Source organism: Kogia breviceps, chromosome X (genome assembly GCF_026419965.1).
Source record: "Kogia breviceps isolate mKogBre1 chromosome X, mKogBre1 haplotype 1, whole genome shotgun sequence".
In the NCBI taxonomy this organism is placed as follows: Eukaryota; Metazoa; Chordata; class Mammalia; order Artiodactyla; family Physeteridae; genus Kogia; species Kogia breviceps.
Window position 1 is genome coordinate 1,831,075 of NC_081330.1, and position 23,583 is coordinate 1,854,657.

General features: G+C 56.8%; 1 protein-coding gene and 1 long non-coding RNA gene across 5 annotated transcripts; one reads left to right on the forward strand and one right to left on the reverse strand.

Annotated features, from left to right (window-relative positions):
• Positions 1-5,930: 5,930 nt before the first annotated feature.
• On the reverse strand, positions 5,931-18,612 carry ZFP92 (ZFP92 zinc finger protein). 4 transcript variants are annotated; one of them, XM_059049626.2, is made up of 5 exons: positions 18,205-18,612; positions 13,206-13,336; positions 12,886-13,012; positions 11,723-11,827; positions 5,931-11,380 (listed from the first exon to the last, which is right to left on the reverse strand). In XM_059049626.2, exons 2-5 carry the CDS (start codon positions 13,236-13,238, stop codon positions 10,113-10,115), a joined length of 1,533 nt encoding a protein of 510 aa, XP_058905609.1. In that variant the 5' UTR covers positions 13,239-13,336; positions 18,205-18,612; the 3' UTR covers positions 5,931-10,112. The 4 variants fall into 4 exon arrangements, 2 of the variants coding, with proteins under 2 accessions (XP_058905609.1, XP_066879353.1); XR_010838585.1 differs by lacking the exons at positions 12,886-13,012; positions 13,206-13,336; positions 18,205-18,612 and having other exon boundaries at positions 5,931-7,633; positions 8,727-11,380; positions 11,723-12,215; XR_010838584.1 differs by lacking the exons at positions 12,886-13,012; positions 13,206-13,336; positions 18,205-18,612 and having other exon boundaries at positions 5,931-7,633; positions 8,277-11,380; positions 11,723-12,215.
• A 455-nt stretch (positions 18,613-19,067) lies between these two features.
• On the forward strand, positions 19,068-22,136 carry LOC136793368 (uncharacterized). The gene is made up of 3 exons (XR_010838569.1): positions 19,068-19,388; positions 19,642-19,763; positions 21,843-22,136. It is a non-coding gene; the product is annotated as an uncharacterized lncRNA (long non-coding RNA).
• Positions 22,137-23,583: the final 1,447 nt, after the last annotated feature.

Consider the following 23,583-nt stretch of genomic DNA (forward strand, 5'->3'; position numbering starts at 1 on the left):
CTCGCCGGCTGGCTTTCTGGCTTTCGCTTGCTCTCCCCGCTACACCCTGCCCGGAGTGGGCCCAGAGGGAGCCAGGTCCAAGGGGCCGACAGGCTGGGGCTGGACCTCAAGCCACGGGCCTCTGCCCTGGCTGGTCTCCTACTGTGCCGTCAATGATCACTCCTAACCTGCCTTGTCACCCCAGAGACCTAAGAAACCAGCGAGCAGGACCGAAGGGACATCTGTGTGGCCCGAATCCGTGTCGAGGAGACAGAGGGAAGCGGGGGCTGCAGTCCCGGTCCCCGGGGGCAAAGCCCCACTCCTTCCTTTCCTGGAGCCCCTGTCCCGGCTCTGCGAGGGGCAGCGGGGTGAAATGATACGGTAGGTCCAGGGGGAGGGCGGAGATGCAGGGGAAGGGCCTGAAAGGCACACGTCAAGCATGAGGGTGGGTGGGTACCATGGGGCTCCAGGCTGCCCCGCGCTCCAGGTGACCCAGAGTGCGAAGGAGACGTGGCTGGCTGGCGCACTGAGGGCGACAGCTTGGAAGGAGCCCGTTCTGGGCCCCGTGTCCCTCGTGGCACAGCCTGAGGAGGGCCGCTAACCTGCCTCTGGGGCCCCACCTGTGTCACCAAAGGATGGGGCAAGGCAGGGGTGGGCTGTCCAGGACGCAGAGAGCAGGTGAGAAGGGGCGGTGGGGGGGGGCGGCCACGCCCAGGAGTGACTCACACGAGCAAAGCCTTGAGCTTTGAGCCAGCCGGGCTGTCCAGGAACACTGAGCCCCTGCAGTGTGCGAGGTGGCAGACTGGTGTGGCCAGGACACAGGCTGGCTGGGGTGGGGCGGGCGCACCATAAGGGAAAGATCCACGGGGAACCGTTTGGGAGTGTGGTTTGTGCACTGCCCACCGCCTCAGGAGAGCACCCACCAGGGCCAGGGCCAGGGCAGGGCCTTGGTCCAGGAGCCCGTGGCACGTGGAGCCGAGAGAGAGGGGTGCCGTGAGGGTGCAGGCGGCCAGGGCCCCTCAGATCCCCTGGTGCCGGCCAGGGCCGGCTTCCAATATCTGACCGGGCAGGCTCCCGGCCACCGACCCAATGAGCGGCTGAGGCCAAGAGGGCCCCTCCAGGCCCGAGTGGGCGGGTCGAAGGCCTGATCCGTGGCCACTGCCACCGTGGTCTCGGGTTTCGTGCCCTCTCACCTTTTGAGGGTCCAGGTGCTACTCCCTCACCCGTCCCCGCTCTCCTGGCCTCACCCGTCCCCGCTCTCCTGGCCTCACCCGTCCCCGCTCTCCTGGCCTCACCCGTCCCCGCTCTCCTGGCCTCAGGTGCTGGGACTGGCCAGGCCAAGCCGTGTGCCCTCTGTGCCGAGCAGACAGGCTGGGACCTGCCCCCCTGCTGTCTGAAAGCTGTGACGTGCAGATGCGTGGTGACAAGTCAACGTCAGCCTATTTGTGTGTGCGCGCGCGCATGCATGCGTGTGGGGGGTGTGTTTCTCTGTCTCTCTGTGTCTGTCTCTATACACGTGTGCACAGATGCATCCAGGTGTATGTAAGTGTCTTAGAAACTGTACTGACATAAAGCACACAGTTTACAAATAAAATCTACAAATTATATAAAATATACAATACACTGTTTCTAAATTCCATTTGGCCAGTTGAGTCTCACCAAAATCCCTTCGGTTGCCTTGACAAACTGTTGTATTTGTACCTGACCCACGGTTGCAACTGATGGCTGAGTGCGGTTCCCACCATACATTGGTTGGTATTTTCACTGATCTTTACTAAGACAAAACTGAAACAACAAAGGCGTGTGTCGGAACCCCGCATGTTCGTTGGTGACATGAGCAAAATCTCTGCTGAATTGGATAGTAGTTTTTGATATTGGAAGGGTTTCCTTTTTTCTTTTCTTGCTATTCACAATGTAGTTACTACAGACTCAAGTCTACACAATCAACTGAACAATAACAGATGAAGCCCTGGTTTGTAGGCTGTGCTGATTCCTGTGGGGTAAATACTCCCACCAGGCCACGTTCAGGCTACTTGTGTGACAGACATCATTGAACATGTGGTTGAGAAGAGATTCTGGGTGGTGCACAGTGACATGGGTATGAGGGGGGAAATAAGACATGATGAATTTTGAGTATCTCCTCGGTATTTTTTTTTTGCGCGGTACGCGGGCCTCTCACCGCTGTGGCCTCTCCCGTCGCGGAGCGCAGGCTCCGGACGCGCAGGCGCAGCGGCCACGGCTCACAGGCCCAGCCGCTCCGCGGCACGTGGGATCTTCCCGGACCGGGGCACGAACCCGTGTCCCCTGCCAACTTGACACAGAAACCCTCCAGCACAATGACCTCATCCGTGGAGATGGACCCACACACTTTGCAAAGTGACCGCCTACCACTGACTCCTTCATCTCCTCTTCTTTCCTGAGGCCTCCGTCCTGTGTGGTGTGCTAGGCAGTTTGTGTCCTCACTCTCCTTTCCCTGCTGGCTGAGTGGCTGTGTGGGAACAGGACCGACTGGCTGCAGCGCCCCCCGCCTGCACGTGTCTCCAGCTTCCAGCTTCCAGAGTTGCCCCCTCCCGACGGAGTGTCCTGGGGGGATTCAGGATGGAGAAAAACAGGATACTACTGACCCTAGATAGTTAAGATGCATATCAAGGGAATGATTTCAGTGGCCCCAGACTCTCGAAGCACCCCACACATAGAAAAGCACGGTTAACTTGAGATGGCTGGGTTTTGTGATTAGCAGTAATCTTTTGATGTTTGACTACATGTTTTTTGTTTGTTTGTTTTTTAAAGCAAAACTTCCTGTATATCGTGGCTCCTCCTTTACCTCTTTGGAGCAGTTCCTCAGAGCTCTCTGAAGGCCTGTCTCTCGGGCTATAGTCCTCAGTAATGCCCCCAAATAAAACATAATTCTCAACTTTTAGGTTGTGGGTTTTTCGGGGTTTTTTTTCAGTCGACAATCCATTTCTGCTGTGGCTGGTTCCTTCTGGTCGGAAGCTTCTAAGAGGTTCTTGTTTTCCGGGGATTTCAGGAATGTTCACTTGGCAATGCCTGGGCCTCGGGCACCCAGTCTGGTCTGGAGATTGGTGAGCCCACCCACTGTGTAGACGAGGGGTGAGCTGCGACAGTCACCGCGTCCCAGGGAGGCCAGGAGGGGAGGGTGGGGCCCCGCACCTCCGTGGGCCCAGCTCTGCCCGGCATCGGTCCTTTCCTTGCCGCAGACCTCAGATCCACCTCCTCCCACTTAGGCCCCCTCCCCGTGGACCCTGCCCACCCAGAGTCCTCTCCACGAAAGTGGAAAAGAAAGCAAACAGCTTCACTACTGAATAAGCATTAAACCCAACTGCCTGCCATATGCACATCTCAGGCCGCTGCTCCTGAGATCGCAAGGCCGGAAGGAAACCTCAGCCTTTTTATCCAGCCGGGCAGTGCTTCCTAAGATGGCCCGTCCTAGTTCAGGGCAAGTTCTCCTGGTAATCAGGGTGGCCCTCCGTGCAGGGGACTTGCCTTTATCCTGAGGACAATGAAAGCTTTCTCTTGGCCTGCAGGGGAGCTAGGGAACCTTCCTGAAGTTTTGCATTTCAAGGAGGTGGTGCCCGGGCTCTGCAGAAGAGCCTTCCTGGGCTGTAAGGCCGGCAGGAGGCTTATTTAGGTTTACAGAGATTTACATACGTCTCATATGGCCATTTGAGACGTATGTAAATCATCTCCCTGATTCTCGAGGGGGGAGGTGGCTCGCCTAAGAGCTCTAAGGAAAGGGAGGTGAGAGAGGTTTCCTTCCAGCAGCTCGGCTGAAGCTTTGCCAGGCTCTCCACCGCCGGCCTCGGCCTGCAGGGCTCCTGCAGCCCCGCCGCCGGCCCTCCGGCCCTCGGAGGCCTCCAGCCTGTGGACTCGTTGGGCCGGTGACGGGGGAGCTCCGGCAGGGGCTGCACACCGTCCCCCCTCGGCCGCCCCGCCGGCCCCGCCTCTCCGGGGCCACTCGGCAGCCTGATGAATTGCGCGGCCTCTCCCTCACGAGGGCAGCTCCTGCTCCACGAAGGGCTCGGCGTCCTGAGCACACTCCGTGCGTGTGGCCTCTCAAAGGCCCACGGTGGGTTGTCGCTTCTCACGGCCGCCAAGCTTGGCACAGCTGGGGCTCTGGGGAAAGGAAGCGCTCTCGGCAAGCCTGCAGCAAGCCTTCCCGGGACGGGATGCGTCGTCTCTAGAAAGGCCTAGCGCGGGGCCGTCACCCACAGTGGTCAGCGGACCCCATCCGGGTCAGCAGAGGTGTGGGGCGGGGTGAGGGGCGGCCACGTGCCCCGCAGAAGGCAGGCTGGAGACGGCGGTGGCTGGGGACGCTTGGCCAGCGGGCCGGGCGGGAGGAGGCAGGAGGCTGGAAAGCTGGAAGCTTGGAGATCAGGGGTCAGGCCGAGCACAGACTCTGTGGCCGGCTCTCCTGCTGACAGCTCGAAGCCTCTCTGCCCGCTCGCTCGCTGAGCCCGGCAGCTTGGGCACGTCAGGTAGAGAACCTGGAAATCCTGCTCGTGGAGAAAGAGGAGAGAAAGCAAGGCATCAACCTTTCCCCTCACACGTGCCTACCCTGGCCCGGGCCCCACGGTGGTGATGAGAGGGACCCAGCGGTCGGGAGGGAGCCTCGGCTCTCGGTGATGTGAGCAGATTTTGCCGTGGGAGAGCCTGGGTGCTGGGCCCGGCCCCTACCCACCCTGTTCCCCAACTCTGTGGCCGGAAGAATTACCCCACGGGTCAACCTCAGTTTCCTCCTCTGTAAAATGGAAACGGTACAGTGGTGCCAGGAGGATGGATCACACCCAGGGCTGGGCACGTAGCAGCCGGGCCGTGAGCGTCAGCTATGATCCAGCTCCTGCTACTTGGAAGCCTGGCCTGGATGCTTGGCATGTCCTCTTCTCGTCATGGCCTCTGACCCTACACGCTGCCCCTGCGCACTGCCCCAGCCCTCCCCCAGCTCCCTGGGCTTCGGAATGCTCCTGTCTCTTTTTTTTTTTTTTTTTTTTTTTGCGGTACGCGGGCCTCTCACTGTTGTGGCCTCTCCCGTTGCGGAGCACAGGCTCCGGACGCGCAGGCCTAGCGGCCATGGCTCACGGGCTTAGTTGCTCCGCGGCATGTGGGATCTTCCTGGACCAGGGCACGAACCCGTGTCTCCCGCATCGGCAGGTGGACTCTCAACCACTGCGCCACCAGGGAAGCCCGCTCCTGTCTCTAAATGGGGGCCTCCCTGCACTCCGCGAATGTGACCTTATTTGGAGAAAGGGTCTCTGCAGATACATGACAAATCTTGAGATGAGGTCCCCCTGGATTAGCTGGGTGGGTCCCAAATCCGATGACAGATATCCCTACAGGAGACAGGAGAGGAGACACAGACACAGAGGAGGAGGTGAAAGATTTGAACGGACACATCGCCCAGGAAGATATGAGTGTGGCTGACAAGGACGCTAGAAGGTGCTCAGCACCATTAGTCATCAGGGAAATGCAAATCAAAACCACACGTGATACCACTTCATGCCCACCAGGAGGCCTAGAATCAAAAAGATGGACAAAAACAAGTGTTGGGGGGGCTTCCCTGGTGGCGCAGTGGTTGAGAGCCCGCCTGCCGATGCGGGGGACGCGGGTTCGTGCCCCGGTCCGGGAGGATCCCACGTGCCGCGGAGCGGCCGGGCCCGTGAGCTGTGGCCGCTGAGCCTGCGCGTCCGGAGCCTGTGCTCCCCAACGGGAGAGGCCGCGACAGTGAGAGGCCCGCGCACCGCAAAAAAAAAAAAACAAGTGTTGGGGGCGACATGGAGAATTGGAGCCCTCATACACTGCTGGTGCGAAGGTAGCATGATGCAACTGCTTTGGAAAACAGTTGAACATAGAGTTAACCTCGTGACCCAGCAATTCCACTCCCAGCTATATACCCAAGAGAAAGGAAAACATCTGTCCCCACAAAAACTCGCACACAAATGTTAACAGCAGCTTTATTTGTGAAGGTCGAAACCTGGAAACAACCCAAATGTCCATCAACAGGCACTGTGGTCCATCCACACAATGGAGTAAGAGTCAGCAATAAAAAACGAAGGACTGATATACACACGACAAGGCCGGGCAAGAAGCGTGCGTGCTGCGTGATTGCATTTACACAGGATTCTAGAAAAGGCAAACTGATGTGTACTGATAGAAAGGGCAGTGGCTGTGGGGCCGGGGCCGGGGGGAGGAAGGGGCAGGAAGGAGGGAGCGCCCAGAAGACAAGGCAACTTTCCAGGGCGATGGGCGCGTGTTTACCGTCTTCATTGCTGTGATAGTTTGACAGGTGGATACCCGTCAAAACTCATCCAATTGTACAATTTAAATACGTGCAGTTTCTTGAACACCAATTATACGTCTATAAGGCTGTCAAGAAAGATGAAGAATCAGCAGCCTTCAAATCCTGGCGGGCCCTTGCGTTGCGAAGTCATGCACACACTGAGGCGCGCATAAGAGAAAACCATCTAAGTTTTCCAGATATTTGTCGTAACTCCCAGGGCGAGTGGGAGCTCCCCAAAGTGCCGTCTAGATGACTCTAGTGTGTATATTGGTGGTCATCCATGTGCAAATTCACACACTCCAGCAGTTATCATCTGCGTCAACTTTTGTCCTCCTTGATCTTAGAATAATTCTTTCATGTTTAAAGAAACAAATTGCTCCTCCCCAGGAACCAGCTAGAGACCAAACTTCTTCATCTGGCATCCCTGGCTCTCTGCCCTCGGGTTCTAATGATCCTTTACCTTATGACTGTCCTACAGAAAGCCCTCCGCCCTCTGCCTCCTGTCCTGAGAGTTCACCTGCTACTTAGTCCTACCCTGACCTCCAGAGACGGCGTGTTACCCCTTGCTACCTAACCAGGCGTAGACTTAGCAGCCTCAACTGAAAGCCACTGTGTCCCGCCGCTGAGGAAGGGAGTGAAGAGGGAGGGTCCTGGCAGCTTCACAAAGCAGAGCGAGTCTTGCAGGCCATCTAAGCAAAGGTTCTAAGACACCATCCATGCCGTTTCAGGGGGGCTGCCCTTGGTCCCCGTGCAGCTCCACTTCAAGGGTTCCCACCTTACCTTTGCAGGGGCCAAGGGGCACCCAGACATGCTCTCTCGGCTTCCCCCCGCCGTCTAGGTCAGCGGCCTTTCCTGAGACCTTTCACCCAATCGCTAGCCGCTACTTCAAACCGCAGTAGATGCCGTCTCCACCAGAGGGTGCCGTTCAAGGCCAACACCCAAAGCAAATGAATTCAGCTGGGACAGTTTAACGGCTACGTGAAGATACTGCCACGGCACTTAAACAGCTCTTGAAAAGTGTCCAAAGTTTCAAAGAGCAAATGACGTGCTATGGGCTGGTCCAGCGTCCTGCAAGTTCATGTCTGGAGCGGAAGCCCAGTCCAGAAGCGAGAAGGGGCTGGCATCCAGGGACGTTGTGGTGGTGGTGGTGGTGGGGGGAGGGCCTGGAAAGCAGACAGGACATCCGCCAAGAGTCTCAGCTTGTATACTCCAGTCGTCTTCAGAAAGCAAGTGCCTGGTGGGAGCCCGCTTTCAAGGCACTGTAGAGGGAAGAATGCAAACATCCTCTCCAGACACTCTCTGGCTGACTCCACGTGACACCCGTTCAGTTTCTGTCGCACATCTGATTGATGACCACATCTAAAAGAAAATGATACTCAAAAGTGCATCAGAGTGAACATCTAACGATCAGGAGTGAGGTTAGACGGAGAACGGACAACCAAAGATGCGTTACTATTATAAACGTCATGAATCTGGGCAGGCATTTGGAGACCTTGGAGTCTTTCAGGCACTCCGAGACCGGAGTGCAGGCGCCTGGCATCTCTCCCGGCAAGTCCACTTTCTGCTGAAAGCACCGGACACCACGACCCCGGCCCCCAGTGTCTGGTCACCTCTGGGTGGGTCCAGGTGAAGAAAAGGCACTCACGTTAAACTCGGGTTAGCTTACCCAGTAGAACCAATGGGCTGATGCTATGCTGGGGAGACGCAACTCTTCTTTGTTAAAAGTTCGTTACTGACTGGCCCTTAAGGGCGATGCCGTTCACTTCCCAGAGCGATGGAAATGGACAGCAGCGCGCACGGATCTACGCTCTTACCGGGGCCTGTCGCGTAGCGATTGCTGCCCCAGTCCTGGGCAGCCCCGGCCGAACAAGAGACTGGAGGCCAAGCACAAGGCTTCAGGCACCGGCCCCTGCTCTGCGTGGGGACTGGTCTACCGAAGCCCTGCCGCCTGAGCAAACATTGGGGCCACCTCATATAAACCCACGCTTCCCGGCTACCTTACCATGGATTTCAAAGACACCGCTCCGAATACTTCTTTTTCTATCGGAAAAGCCAAGGTTGCGGATACTTTCCACTGCCGCAAGGTAAGGCTGGAGCCGACTGTGGTCTAGAACCTGAGTTCAATGTGCCAAGCTCTGGGCTCAAAGACAACGTGCCACGCAGAGCACAAGGAGGCCATGAGACAAGAACAAGTTACAACTCTGGAACTTTCCATAAGTCACGAGTGTGTACGGTCATTTTAATATATCTATATAAAACTCCTGGAGCTCTGTCTCTGTCTCTCTCGCTTCCGCAGTTGTCCTAGCAGTTGGAGCTCCAAGCAGCACGCACAGAAGAGGCCCTGTATTTCCAGTCTTTCCCACACCCTCCTGATGGGGCCTGGCCCTCCCCTCTCTGCAGGGAAAAGTGCGCTCTTCTCAAAGGCCCAGTGGGGGGCCTCCATCACACCCACCTGCCCTCGGGCAGCCTGTGGCGGTGGTGAAGGGCGCTGGAAGGAGGTGGCGAGCCGACTGGGACGCCGGGCTGAGGACGGCAATTGGCAGCTGTCCCCGAGGCAGCACGAGGTCTCCCCGGCGACTCTCCCATGGCCTGCAGTAAAGTGCCATTTGAAGGGTCCACCCTGTGCCTACGGGGGCTAAGGCCGGGGGCGGGGGAGTGAGAAGAGGGGCCAGCAAACTGACTGGTGTCAGGCCTGGGGCGGCCCCCTCTCTCCTGCCCGAGGCCTTCTCAGAGAGTTGGACAGATTCTTATTTAAGGAGTGATTACCTGACACTTCCATATGGCAAAAATCTCTATTTTTGACTTGCATTACCCCTGCAGGCAAAAACATTCAAAGCAACTGAACCTCTAATATTTTAAGAAATGTCACGTGAAAGAGAGCTGAGGAGAGAGAGCCATTACTGGGCACGCTCTGTGCAAATTCCTAACCCGGCCGCTTTCCTCCTTGGCACCAGGCACAAGGGGTGGCTGCTGCAGGGGGAGCAGCTAACTTTGCAGCTTTAGGCACTGAGGGTGGGGAGAAGGGGCAGAGAGGCCAGCGCGGCCTTCGCAGGCAGGGTCTGAAGGCAGCAGGTGGGGTGAGCCCAGGGGCTCAGGGTGCGGGGAGGAGACCCAAGGCAGCAGGGCAGCTGGCGGCAGCTGGGAGGGACCAGAGCCAAAGGGCTCCTCTCTTGGGGCGGAGAAGCCGAGAGTCTCCGGGCCTCATCCTCTCCGCAGGACCCAGGCCAGTCATCGGGCAGAATCCCTCGAGCTCCCAGAAGCAGGGGGTCCTGTGCCTTCCCGCCGAGGAGATGCCCCTCTCCAGGGGCTGCCATCGCGGGCACATGCAGTTGCCTGAGTCCTTTTTCAGACCGTTTCTTGATGAATTTTAGGTGATGTCACAGTCCAGCCACAGCCTCGCTGTGGAGCCCACAAATTTTGAATGCCCTCAGGTCCCTCCCACTATTAAGCTATTAAAGGGTTAAAGTGCTTTTCGTGTCTTCTACCTGGAAATGCTAACAGGCCTTTGGGTGAACTGAAGGCCCCCACGAGAGGAGAGGTCCACTCCTCCCTCCCTAATTCAAGGCACCTGCTCCCTCCCACCCACAGCACTCAGGCCCCAGGCACGTGGGGCAAGAGCAGTTTCAGCGGCTCCAGGGTGGAATACTAACGCGCGTGCACCTTGGCGGCACACACACGCCCGTGTGCACCGCACAGGAGCTGGCACGGGCGCAGGGGGCCCGTCTGCCTGTGGCGCACTTGGTGCTTCAATCGCAGCATTATCAACGAGCAAAGGGAGGGGGATGAGGTGGGGAAGGTGGGCCTCGTTTTAAAGCCAGCCCTCCCACGGTGCACCCCGTCAGAAGGCACTGGGGGCGGTGGCATGGGCGGAGTCTGGACGGAGTTTCTCGTCCTCGGGGCGGGCCTCCGCAGTGGCTCTCCAGAGGGCCAGGCAGGCCGGCGCCTTTTCTGAGTTGCTCCCCTCCGAGAGCTTCCTTCCGTGGTAAGTTTTCGGCTTCTGGCCGAGATGCGGTTTCCCTTTGGAAGCCTGGCCGCAGTGGCCGCAGGTACCGGGCTGCAGGCTGCCGTGGGTGCGCTGGTGCTCCATGAGGACGGAGCCGCTGCAGAACACCCTCCTGCAGTCTTGACACTTGTAGGGTCTCTCCTCGCTGTGCACCACCTGGTGCTTGAAGAGGTTGGATCGCCGGCTGAAGGTCTTCCCGCACTCACTGCACTCGTAGGGCTTCTCGCCGCTGTGCACCCGCTGGTGCTGGCTGAGGCCCGAGCGCCCCCGGAAGGCCTTCCCGCACTCCTTGCACTCAAATGGCTTCTCCCCACTGTGGATGCGCTGGTGGTGAATGAGCTGGGAGATGCCCTTGAAGGCTTTCGGGCACTGGCTGCACGTGTAGGGCTTCTCGCCGCTGTGTGTGCGCTGGTGCTCGATGAGGTTGGAGCTCCTGCTGAAGGCCTTGCTGCACACGCTGCACGTGTAGGGCCGCTCGCCGCTGTGGATGCGCTGGTGCTCAAGGAGCGCGAAGCTGCGCCGGAAGAGTTTCCCGCACTCGCCGCACTCGTAGGGCTTCTCACCACTGTGGATGATCTGGTGCTTGATGAGGTTGGAGCTGCGCGTGAAAGTCTTCCCGCACTCGCCGCACGCATAGGGCTTCTCACCGCTGTGGATGCGCTGGTGCTCCAGGAGCGCGAAGCTGCGCCGGAAGAGTTTCCCGCACTCGCCACACTCATAGGGCTTCTCGCCACTGTGGATGATCCGGTGCTTGATGAGGTTGGAGCTCCGGCTGAAGGATTTCCCACACTGATGACACAGGAACTGTTTCTCTGCGCCTTTGGAACTCTGCTGCCTTAGAACCAAATCCTGCCTACCTCTGCAGCCACTTCTCTGTATCTCTCTTTCCTCACCTGGAGAGCTGCCTTGGCCTTTCTCCCTGGGAGGGTCACCCCTGCTGAAAGCTGTCTGTGGACAATAAGCCTGTTTCTGTCTGTGCTCAAGTGTTTCCTCTGACCACCCGGCTACCTGGCCCTTGTTGCCACCCTGAAGGTCAGCCCGTGCAAGTTCTTCTGGACAATTTTTCTGCTTTGAAATCATTGGTTTGCTCTTCATCCCGTCACCTGTAAAGACAGAGAGCACCAACCAGTGTCACTCCCTCCCTGGATCTCTATTTAGGTTTGTTCTTCACTCTCACCCTCACTCCAAGGCTGAGAAGAGCTGAATCAGGAGTTGAGGACGAGGAAGAAGAAGCAAGATAACTGTCAGCAGACAGCAGGAGGGCAAGAGGGGAGGAGATGGCAACGAGCTAGAAATATCAGAGCTGGTGTGAGACAGGGGACTCCATGACAGATTTAAATCTGCCACGAAAGAGCATGTCCCACCCAAAGTGGCCATGCCACCCTCCATCAGCCGCTGCTCTTTGCCAGTGGCTTAGGCAAGCCAACAAAGTGCCCCTCACTCACCTGCCTGCATCCCTGTGGTGGTCCCCATCCTGTGGACGTCTGCTACCCAGGGCCCCTCTCCTCGCTCTAGCTGGGAGACCAGATGAGGCTTGGAGGATGAAAACCCTGTCCGTGGAAAGGAAGCAGGTTAGTCACTCCTGGACTCAGTCCAGCCTTAGTATCTTCAGGAACAGAGAACGAAGAACTCTCTAGAAAGTGCCACTGGGAAGGTCCAGAGAAACGGCAGAGTCCCTCTAAGGAAGCAAGGCGCTCTGAGTGTACAGGGGCCAGGCATGCACGGTGAATCTTAAGTAGGCGGTGATTCAGCCCAAGAGGATAATGATGTTATTATTTGGCCTGCAGGACGGGCTGGCTTGTGGGAAATGGGGGATCAGTGTGGAGACCCTGAAGGACAAACAGAGGGTTGGAGCAAGGCCCCAGAGAGTATCAAGAAGCAGACAGAGTTGAAGGGCTGCCTGTGCCCTGAAAGCCAAAGCCCCCTGTTTCACCATCAAACACAGCAGATGTCTCTGTTCCTTCTGCCAGACTCCACTGAGGAATCCACAACTTCCCTGGGGAACCCCAGATCTGCCTGATAAGGGTCAAAAACAACCAAGGGGAAGAAGCTAGTCTCCCTCTGTGGGGTTAGACGACTGAGGTGGAATCTGTAGAGTCTAAAAGAAGAAACAGAACAAAAGGATCCCCTGCAACGCCAAAGGCAGGGGTGCAGTGGGGGAGCCTGCCCCAGCTCTTTCCTGATTTCTCCAAGTCCTGGGCCTCTATGTCCTGGGCTCTCTGTGGCTTGATGCAAGGAACAGATGCTTGAAAACCCTAGAACATGAAACGAATGTAAAAGGCAACCTTGGTAAAAATGAAATAAGTATACATTAATGTATATAAATATTCAAGACTAATTTGCATCTATCTTTTGGGTAGAAGAGATTTAGCTCTAACTCGTGATTTTATATCAAAGTAAGTTTGACGGGGGCCCACGCATTTACCTAAAACACCTACAAGCCCAAACCATTTAGCTAAACACTGTGCTACTGAGGTAAAAGTTGAGCGTCAATGGATTACTGACCTGATGGGAAAATGCATGTATCCTTGGACTCACCGTAACCAACTAGCAAAGAAGCTCAGAAATAAACAGTTCAGACACAGGGTGGGAGCCTGGCTGTCCTTACCCAGTGACACCAAGTGGTGGTAGTTCTCCAGCATCACTCGCTTGTAGAGCATCCTTTGTCTGAGATCCAGAAGCTTCCATTCTGTCTTGGTGAAGTACACAGACACGTCCTCAAAAGATACTGGCACCTAAAACAACCCACTGCTGTGGCTTTAGGGGAATTCACCTCTGTGGGCCCCAGGATGAGCTGGCAGCAACTAAACATGGGGTGGGGTGGGGGCCCTGGAGAGCTCGGCAATAGCTGTGAGGACGGGACAGGAGGAAGCGGCGGAGAGAGGCTGCTGGGGGAGATGCCACCCACAGTCAGGGAGCCCCACTCACCTTGCGTCTGGCCATCAGGAGCATGGCTGCCATCGCAGGGGCGCAGAGACGCTAATGTGGAGAGAGCCAGGTGTGAGCTGAGCCCATGGGCTGAGTGTGACCTTGTCCAGATAGGGTTCCAATCAGAGCTGCTGGGGGATAGGACTTCAGCATATCTTTTGTGGGGTAGACACAATTCAACCCATAACACTTTCTCAAACTGAGCTTCTGTCCCCTCTCTTCACCAGACAAGGGTTCTGTCTCCTCGTGCTGGGCCTGCCTAGCCAGGCTTTCAAGGGAGTGTGTTTCTTCTTTCCTTTTTCTCATTTCCTTCCTCTCTCAGCCCTCCTCCCACGTGGCCAGCGCCCCAATGCTGACTTTCTAGCCATCCCTGGAAGCCCCACTGCCGCCCCCTTGCCCCCTGAGGTCAGGGTTCTTAAAGAAAAACTCCAGGGGGAGGGTGTGGTGGTGTGTGATGAATTGGGAGTTTGGGATTGAGATATATACACTACTATGTATAAAATAGAGAACTGATAAGAACCTGTTGTATAAAAAAAATTAAATTTAATTAAATTTTAAAAAAAACAACAAGAAAAACTCCAAACACACATACCTCCTTCACCTGCAAACAGACTTGCTCTCAAGGAAAGAGAAAGACCAAGCTAGTGGGATGCAAGAGGGAGGGTCCCCCACCACCACTGGGGGAGGGGTAGCGTTCAGGCCAAGAGCTGCAGGCTGGGGGTCAATAAAGAGAGTAGCTGGCCAATGGCATGGACCATACCCGGCCCTGAGATGGGCCCTAGCTGGACGGTCATGGTGCTGAAAATTGGAGCGGGGTGAGGGGGTGGGCGGGGCAGAAGCTGAGGCTGCCCGGGGCTCACGCTAAGGCAGGAAGAGCGTGTCACCAACCAAGTGGACAGAACCAGATTTCTCCACATCAGCCCTCAATGCCAGAAGACAGTGGGGCAAAAGAAAGTTTGCTCCAAGGATATGTCCACCCAACTGGCGGCCACAACACAGGAGTCGCGGGCGGCGGAGCAGAGGAGACAGGCAGTGGCGGGGGGAGAGGGGAGGGGGCGTCACAGCCTGGTTTTGCCCCAGGAGAGAGGGCGAGCTGTCCGTTCACACTGGCCCAGAATAAATAAATGAATGCATGTCTGATGGAGAAGTTTATACTGATCAGAGAGAAGGAACCTCTTAAGGTCGAATGGATGCCAAAACCATTAGGTGAAGCCTGAGGGGAAGGGTCGGCCACAAGAGAGGAAGCGAACCTAAGGGTGGGACAGAAGTGGGATGTCCCCTCGGTGGGGATGCCCGGGAGGGCTCTTGCCAAAGCCTGACCTGATTCTCATGCAGCCTTGGGACCCAGCACCCAGTTTACAGAGGACCTTGGGGACAGAGAGAGACCAGTTAAAGACGCCACAAGGGAGGCGCCCGGTGCAGGAGGCGGGCTGTTCCCTGGTCTCGTCTGCAAATCAGTGTCACGGGGGAAAGAGGAGGCTGGGTAGGGAAATTGTTCCGGATGAAAGGAGATTTAAGGGGCCAAGTGCAATGGGAGTCTTTGATGAGATGCTGGTGTGGACAAAAGAGGAGTCAAAGGCATTGTGGAGAGTGGAGGCTGAGAGCGGGGCCACTGCTGCCCACGTGTTGGATGGATAGTGGTACCAGGTCATGGAAGAAAATGTCCTTCTCGAGAGACACATCGCACCATTTGGGGAGAAAAGGGCGTGTGAAGTGACTTTAAAGTGCTTCAACAAATACAAATGACAGCAGGAAAAAGAGGGAGGGAGGGAGGAAGAGCGAGAGCGAGAGCGAGAGCGAGAGAGAGAGAGAGAGAGAGAGAGAGAGAGAGAGGGAGGGAGAGAGAGAGAGAGGGAGGGAGAGAGAGAGAGAGGGAGGGAGAGAGAGAGAGAGGGAGGGAGGGGTGCTAAGGCACGCTGGAGGCCACTTCTCTCTACTTGTGTGTTTGCCTGATAATGGTCAGAATTAAAAGGGAAAACAGTCTAGGGGTCCCTCAGTAAGTAAACAGAGATCATCTGACCCAGCAATTCCACTCCTGGGTATATATGCTCAAAAGAACCGAAAACAGCATTCTCACAAAAATGTCCACCCATGTGAATTAACTGCAGCACAATTCACAATCGCCCACAGGTGGAAACAACCCAAACGTCCATCAACAGGAGAGCAGGTAACAAACCATGGTCTAGACACACGACGGAATACTATTTGGCCCCAAAGAGGGATGAAATACCGATCCACGCTACCATGTGAATGGACCCGGTGTCACGATGCTAAGTGAACAAAGCCAGACACAGGCACAAAAGGCCACAGACTGCGTGATTCTATTTATATGATGTAATGTGATACTTCACAAGAGCTTTCTTGACCTAGTTTTGAAGTTATGACTAGAAACTCGTTCTCCTTGGCCTTCGCAAGCAGTTTGCAAAGCTTGTGAAGTTTCCCACCCCACCCACCTCCCATATCAAAGCTCCTCTCTCCGGGGCCACTAAACCCACGCCGCAAACCCTCCTTATCGGGGTCTCACACTCGGTGGCCAGGTACCAGACAACCAGGGACAGCGCCTAGGCACCGGAGCCTGCGAAACCATTCAAACTGGCCACGGCCCAGGGACCCCAAGGACACTAGCTACCCCTACCCAGGTGCGGTCACTGTCCTGTGGCTCGCTATAAAAAAAACCCCTTTAAATCTTATAAAACATATGACACGTCCAGGGAGTCCTAGGTAAATCCAGAGAGTCAGAGAGCAGATCTGGGTGCCAGGGGCTAGGATTGGGTGGGGTGGGGGTGGGGGTGACTGCTTGATGAGGACAGGGGTTTCTTCTTGGGGTGATAAAAATATCCGAGAGGTCGACGGTGGTGATGGCGGCACAAAGTTGCAGATATACTTAATGTCGCTGTCAAGTGGTCATCCTTTTGTCCACAGGCCAGACACGTTTCACTGGGACACAGCATCAGTCATGGGGGGACCCGCACCAGCTAAAGGTGTGGGGAGGGGAGAATACTGATACTAGCAAGAGTTTTCAGACTAGCATCAAATTGTTTTGAAACACATCACAAGCTTGCTTTTTCTCTATCACGACTGTACTGCCAGGTCACCATCCATTTTGCAAAATACAGCAAAGCCGAAAAGAAGAGGTGTTATTCTGCAATCGCCCATCCCAAGACACGCTGCAGCGCAAGCCCCCAAGAGAGAAGAAACTTGAGCTGTGACTGCCGAGAGAAAGGCTGCCACGGACAGCGTCCGCCTGTAGACGGAGACCAACGCTCGAGTTCAGCGCCACAAGGCTCATCCGAGGTGCCAGCCAGCGAGGTGCTCACACACAGCAGTGTCTATCCTTGAGACCTAATGCCGCAAACGCAGCATAATTTCAAATCCCGGAAAGAGACGGGACAAGCCCTGTCCTCACACATCCTAGTGCCCGATCACCCCCGGGGGGTGACGGGGAGACTCGCCCAAGCAGGAATGGAAGGAAGGATATGGAAGGAGCTTGCGGAACTGGAGAGTGGCTTTGAACGGAGGAGAATCTGCAGGATGATTCTAAGCCCTGACGCTCAGATTTCCCTGAAGTAGGACACCGGGCACGCAGGTGAGGGTCCCTCGGATAGCAGCACTTGGGGCAAGAAGCTGGGAAGGCCCCGGGGAGCCAGGGTAACTGGGTGCCCCCCCCCCGCCACACCGGTCCACCCCACGGAGGGGAGCAGGCCCCCCCAGGCCACGCGCTGAGCCCAGCCGAAGTAAAGCCCAGTATACGTGGAGGAGGCGGCGGGACGGGGCGAGCCTGGAACGACGTGGTCCCCAGAGGGAGAAGAAGCCGACGGGCCTCAGCGACCACGAGATGGGGCTATTTCCCCAGAAAAAGAAAACGGAAAACAAACAAACAAACAAACAACAGGAAAGGCATTCATCAATCCCACTTAGGCCGGATCAGGAATTGGGGCTTTCTGGTCGGCGAGGAGGGACAGGCAGGGCCACTAGGGCCGGGCTTTTTGCTTCCGGCTGCAACTTCCTCTGGTGTTTGGTACCTCAAGACCCCACCTGCCTCCTCTCAGCCCCACGCAGCATTCCTTGAGACCTGTGTCATCTGCCACGCACCTGGTGGAAAGGGCGGAGGCCCGAGGCCGTGGGGGGGGGGGCCCAGCCTCAGCCCGGAGCAGAGATCCAGCCTGGGAGCTGCCCCAGGTCAGCCCGGGGCCGTCCCTGCTGCCCGCCCCGCCAAGCAAAGCCCTCTGAGCAGCAACTCTGCAAGCCGTGTCTCCAGGCCCCGCCCTTCCGGGGGCAGACGCTGACCCGGCCAGGAAGAGGCCACGTGCTACCAGCCCTTCCTGGGGTGCCCACCTCCTGACCTGTCCCTCTTAAGACTGCTCTCCCCACTCCGGCCACGCACCAGGCCACTCCTGCCTTCGCGCCGGCTGTTCCCTCTCCCCAGAATGCTCTCTCACCTCCTTCAAGGTTTTCGGAAATGCTGCCTTCTAAGCACACTACTGAAACTCGCAGCCCGACCGCTCACCTCCCTTCCCCTTGCTCCCTGTTCCCCCCGCGGCACTTGGCACTGCTTGACGTACTCTGTAATGCTTAATTAGAAACGTCGACTCTTTATTGCCTCTGTCCCGCCACTAGAACTGGACCCCCGAGCAGGGCTTTGCGGTCTTGTTCCCTGAAGATACATCTGCAGTGCCCGCAGCCGGGCCCGTAGGCGTGCTTCGCAGCGGTCTGTTGGACGGGAGGGCTGCCGCGGCCGGCCCTGCATGGCAGCCCCGCACACTTTCCCGCTCGGCCAGCTCAGCTCTTGCCCTCGTGGTCCTTCCGTCCCGCCCCTGGCTTCCTCTTCTTGTACCTTCCCCGCCAACACTCCACACCACCAAGGGGCACACCCCCCCAAGCCCTGCGAGCCGCAGGCGCACGTCCCGGCCGCGTCCGGGCGCACGCCTGCGCACGGTTCTCCAGTGGCCCTGGGCAGGAGTGTCGCGACCTGACGCAGAGGCGCAAAATCCAAACTTACCAGGCAGCCTGGCGTCGGGATGCTCTCCTGCCAGCCCCAGAATCAGCGGCGAACCGCAGTCAGAGGAGAGAAACTGGGAAACACGGGCTGCCCTTCCCCGGCGGGCGAAGGGGGCGGCCCCGAGGGCCGGCTGGCAGCTCTCCGCGCTCGCGCTCGCCACCTCCTAGGGTGTCCCTCGGCCACCTGCCGAGAGCGGGCTCGCGGGTCTCTGGGCTGTCCTTCCCTCCTCCCCCTGCCCCAGACTCCGGGCAGGCCCGAGGCCAAGGCCGCCGCCTCCGAGAAGCCCTCCGGGGCAGCGCCCGCGGGAGGCGGCGGGGCTCTTGGCTGCGTCTCGACCTCGCGGCTGGGCGCCGCTCGGGAGGCGCGTTCTGAGCGGCCGTCCGTCAGCCCAGCGGGGCCGAGCGGGGCCGAGGCACGGGCGGGGCCGGGGCGGCGGCGGCGGCGTGGGAACTGGGCGCGGGGGTGGGGTGGGGTGGGGTGGGGGCACGGAGCATGCGCGGCGCGGCGGGAGGAAGGGACGGCCCCGTGCCCGCCCCGGCGCGCCCCATGGGGGTTCTGGCCTGGCCCACTGCGTACCCCGGGGCACTTCCGCTTTCAGTCTGGGCTGCTTCGAGGGCTCAGGGTCGCAGTGGTCCATCCACCGCAGTCCCCCAAGGGGACAGGGGAGGGGCAGTGTTGGCTGCGCACCTCCCACGTCTCAGACTCTGGGGCTCTACTTTACGTCCATCTATCCATCCGTCCGTCCATCTGGGACCCACGGGATCCCTGCGGGGTAGTCAGCACCAAGTGGCCCAGCCGTGGCACCCCAATAAGGGACCAGCCCACTTGAGTCAGGAGGGCCAAGATAAGAAAGTGAGGGCGGCGAGAGGGGATTCGGGGAAGAGCGGTGTGCAGACACACGGAGAAGGAGGAGTGACGAGCTACTGAGCGCATCGGTCTTTCCCTTGGGTCCCCGCCATGTGACTGTCAAACCGGGCCTCAGGGTGGACACTGAGGTGTGCGTTTTCCCACAGGACTGGGGTTGCAGTCCAGGGCTGACTGTGCACATGCCTGCCGTTGACGGTGATGAGTTCCCCCCGAAGTTAGGAATGGGAAAAAGACTGCGGACGAAAAGCAACAAGGAAAAACAGCCGGATGGCACGTTCTGTCCGTCCCCGCCCCGGCTGTGGGGAATCGAGCACAAGGTGGGTACCTTTCCTCACGCAACCGGACCTCAGGCATCTTCTTCTCCTCAAATGGGCCCGGAGAGTGCGGGCCTGCAGTGAGAAGCCCCACCCCCCTGCTGGTGCTCCCAGGACAGCCGCTGCCGGCCCCTGGCTTGCGGGGGAGAAGCTGGGATCCCCACTCAGGGTGCTCGTGGGGCCAGATGCAGCACAGCTTCTTTGTAGATGTGATGAAATTAAGAATCTCAACATGAGCTCATTCTGGATGATCCAGGTGAGCCTTCAATCCAACGACAAGTGTTCTTATACGAGACAGAAGAGGAGAGACACAGACGCAGAGGAGAAGCCCCGAGAAGACAAACGCAGAGACTGCAGAGATGTGGCCACAAGCCCAGGGTAAGGCATCCAACCTTCACGGAAGGAGGGAGTGAGGGCCTGAGGCTGGGACGGGGGGTTCTGGGAGCTCTCCATGATCTCCTGTTTCTGTCCCAAACCTCTCCTCAGAGCCCTTGCCCCTTATATCCAGCTGCCTTCTTGCCATCTCCACTTTGAGGCTTCCAACTCATATGTCCAAAATGGAACTCGTGATTTTCTACACAGGCTCTTGCTCTTCCTGAGTCCTCAGCCACAGTGACTGGAACCCCCATACACCCGTGTCACAGGCCACAAGTCAGAGACATGTCCCTCACTCACCTTCCACAGCTGATGGTCTGCGGCGTTCCGTTAGTGCTGCACATGTTTGAGGTGTGTTACATCTGCCCTATGGGCTCAACTCTATGACACCTGCCACTACTGTTGGTCACGCCGCCATCATCTCTCCCAGGACAGCCCCAACTGCCCCTTCATAGACTTTCTGCATCTGCTCTGTGCCCCCCCCCCCATAATTCTTCCACAGGGAAGCAAGAGAAAACACTGGAAAATATGTGCTCATGTTACACACACACACACACACACACACACACACGAGTGCACTCGCATCTCTGACTTCAAACTTTTCGGTGGGTTCCTAACTCTTAGGTAAAGACCAACCCCTTCCTGAGGACTACACGGCCTGTTCTCTAGCTTCAGTACATGGTGTTCTTTCTCTGTGTCTCTGTGTGTGTGTGTGTGTGTGTGTGTGTGTGTGTGTCTCTCTCTCTCTCTCTCTCTCGCTCTCCCTCCCTCCCTCTTTCGCTCTCTGCTCCAGCCACACACCGTGTTCCTTTCAGCCCCAGGACTGAAAATTTACACTTGCATTTCACTCAGCTGATGTGGAGCACACCTCCCACAAGAGAAGCAGAAGATGCCAGGTGTGCGGTCTCCCAGCCTCCCTTGCAGCCAGGGCCTGGGCGCAGGACTGGGACCCACCAATCAGATGCACCTGCTGCCGACTGAGTCGGGCCAGAGCTGGGACGAGCAGGGGCCACATAGATCCCACTCGGGGGGGCAGGTGGTGGCGGGGGCAATCAGACCTGCTTCTCAAGAAGCAGTGGCAGCAGCGGTGGTCCTGGCAGCCCCCAAGCCCCACAGGGGTGGTGCAAACCACAGTGTCTGTGCTCAGTGGTGGGAGGGAGGGAGCCAAAGGGGTGCTCCAGGCTCCAGTCCCATCTCGGTGCCAGCCCAGTCCCTGTGTGCAGAGGGGGAGACTGTATTTGGCAAATGGCCACTGAGATCCCCCCTGTGGAGTGGCTGCTTGGGCGGGCAACTCGGTGCCTGTCCCTTGGGGGGGGCACTGTGGAATTGGCCTCGAGCAGCTCCCCACAGGGGCTCGGTGTGGGAGCTTAAGCCTCGCTCTGCAAGGTTGAGCGGGGATCTCGGCTCAGGTTGACCTTGAGGGAGCCTGTGAGCCTGCACCCCAGCGGCCGTCTTGCAGACCCCAAAGCCTGGTCTTTTCGAAGACTTTGGGCTGGAGAGGCTGCTTCAGTCATGGTCATGTAAGCTGCCAGTCTTGACATCTGGTGCATTCCAAGTTCTTGGGGGGGTCCGAGAACCCTGCCATGGGGGTGCATCAAGAACTCGTGCTGGCTGTCACCGCTGCTGCAGGCTGGTGCTGCCCTGCGGGGTCCCCAAGAGGCCAGGCCCTAGCGGTTTCCCCTCAGTGATCCTTTCGCCGAGCCCTGCCCTCCGGCGCCTATGGACACAGGTGCCCTCAGGGCTGGGGGGCTCAGGGACCCAAGGGCACACGTATACTTCTAAAGCAGAAGGTGGATGTTTGCAGGTGCACATAGAGGGGCAGTGGGGAGGGGTGGAGGAAGCAGTGAGGCATTCCCAGCCGGGAGACAGCACTTGTCAGGTGTACCGTGTCGCCTGGGGTAAACTGCAACTACTTTTCCCAGAATTCCCTGCTCTTTATGCTCCCAGGTTCGGGTTGACCACAGGCTGCTGGGTCCTTGTTGCCCCTTGCTCCGCTTTGTCCTCCTGGGGTGCCTTGCAGTCCTCATTGCCTTTGCCTTTCAGCAGTAACTTGGGGCCACTTTCTCTTTAACTTCTTCCCAGGGGGCTGGGAAGGTCCGCCATCTAACGCCCTGGGTCACGGTTTAAGGAACCACCCAGCCTTGGGATTGCCCGAGACCGCCGCCTTGGTCATCAAAGGGCTGGAGCCCATCCGCCACATCCAGCCATGTTGGGATATCAGACATCTCTTTCTATGCTAGTCTTCAGCTGCCTTGTGAGGCCCCTGAGAGGCAGCTGAGGACTGGCTCCCAGCCATGACACATCTCCCAAAAGACCCAGTGTGACACGTAACAGACACATTGGATATATGACCTCACAGGCATGATGGCTGGCAGAGGGCAGTGCTCGGCGGTCTTCTTCCGCACAGAGCAGCTCTCAGCTTGGACGGGCTAGGTCTTCCCTGCCTGAATCTTAGCTGCCTGTGAAAGACACCGATTTAAGAAAGGAAATTCCTTCAAAGCCTTGGGCTTTTCCCCACCCCAGTTTAACAGAAAAATGATGGGCTGGCCTGGCTTCAAAAAGGAAAATGACTACAACCCCAGACCACAAATTAGGAAGCTCTCCAACCAAACACTGCTGTGTGTGGACTGGGACAGGGAGCAAGCTGGCCAGCATTGCATCCTCAGAACTGGGGCAGGGATCAGACTGGAGGATCTGGTTAGATTAATGAAAATTAAGGACACAGAGCACTGGAGCAGTGGAACGTCACTGTGGAGACCCAGGGAGACGGTGTGGACATGTTGGCAAAATCAAGGGCGTTCACAGGCCAATATGGGCCCCTATACATAAAATGGAAACAGCAACAATTACAAAAATAGTAAGAGCAGGAAAGGAACGGAAGCAGGAAAAGAAAAGCACATCACAAGGGGAATTACACGAATAATACAGGAAGACTCTAGATAAAAACAAAAGAAAACAAATTTAAAAAACCCCAAAACTCCATAGATGCAAAAAAGTTTTAGAAAACAGGATTGCTCAGAATGAAATTTGAAGAAGAGATGTAGGGTTCAAAGAAGAGACTATGAGAAGGCAGAAGGAAATGAAAGGAACGTAGCAGGACTCAGAAAAGAACTGGAGGAGAAAAATGGAAATATTACTGAGGTGAAAGCCACACCGAGAGCAATAACGATTCAAGTAAATGTGACCAAGGAGACCATGTCCATAATGGCCACCTGGGGACATAGCAGTTAAGCTTGAAGAAATCACAGAATACAAAATGGGAGAGAGTAGAAGATTGGAGAACAGACGACAATCTGGGAGATAGCAAAGGAGATGCAACATGTATATAATTGGTTTCCTAAAAAAGAGAACGATCAAGAGAAGAGTATCTTCCTGGGAAGAGTCCTGCTGGCCTTAGACTTCTCTGAATCAGTTCTCAGTGCCAGAAGCCAATGGGAAAAGTTTTCCAAACTTCTGAGGAAAAGACGGTTTGTTCCGAGAATGTTCCATTTATCCAACTTGTCCTTCAAGTCTAAAAGCAGAAAGTTAAAATTACCACTGAAAAATAAAGGCTAGCCAACTAAAAGATGAATTGAAGCAAAGAACTTAGAAATGGAAGAACAATGCTGACCACTGAATCCATTTATATGCAGAACTAATATTCCATAACTGTGGAATTATGCATTCATACTTATCCTGCTATAGGACAGAATGTAACTCTTAGAAATCTTGACAATGTAAAAGTAATAATCGAACCAAAACCAGAGGTGGAGGACTGAGGGGGAGGGAGGAAGAGTGTAGAATGATTTGTTCATCTGTTAGAGCAGAGAGTCATTGGATACTG

Coding starts and splice junctions, on each gene's coding strand:
- ZFP92 (XM_059049626.2), bottom strand. CDS start 13,238: ATGGCAGCCATGCTCCTGATGGCCAGACGCAAG. Junction 13,013..13,205: donor TCCTGATGGCCAGACGCAAG/GTGAGTGGGGCT, acceptor GGGTTGTTTTAG/GTGCCAGTATCTTTTGAGGA. Junction 11,828..12,885: donor CCACCACTTGGTGTCACTGG/GTAAGGACAGCC, acceptor TTCCACGGACAG/GGTTTTCATCCTCCAAGCCT.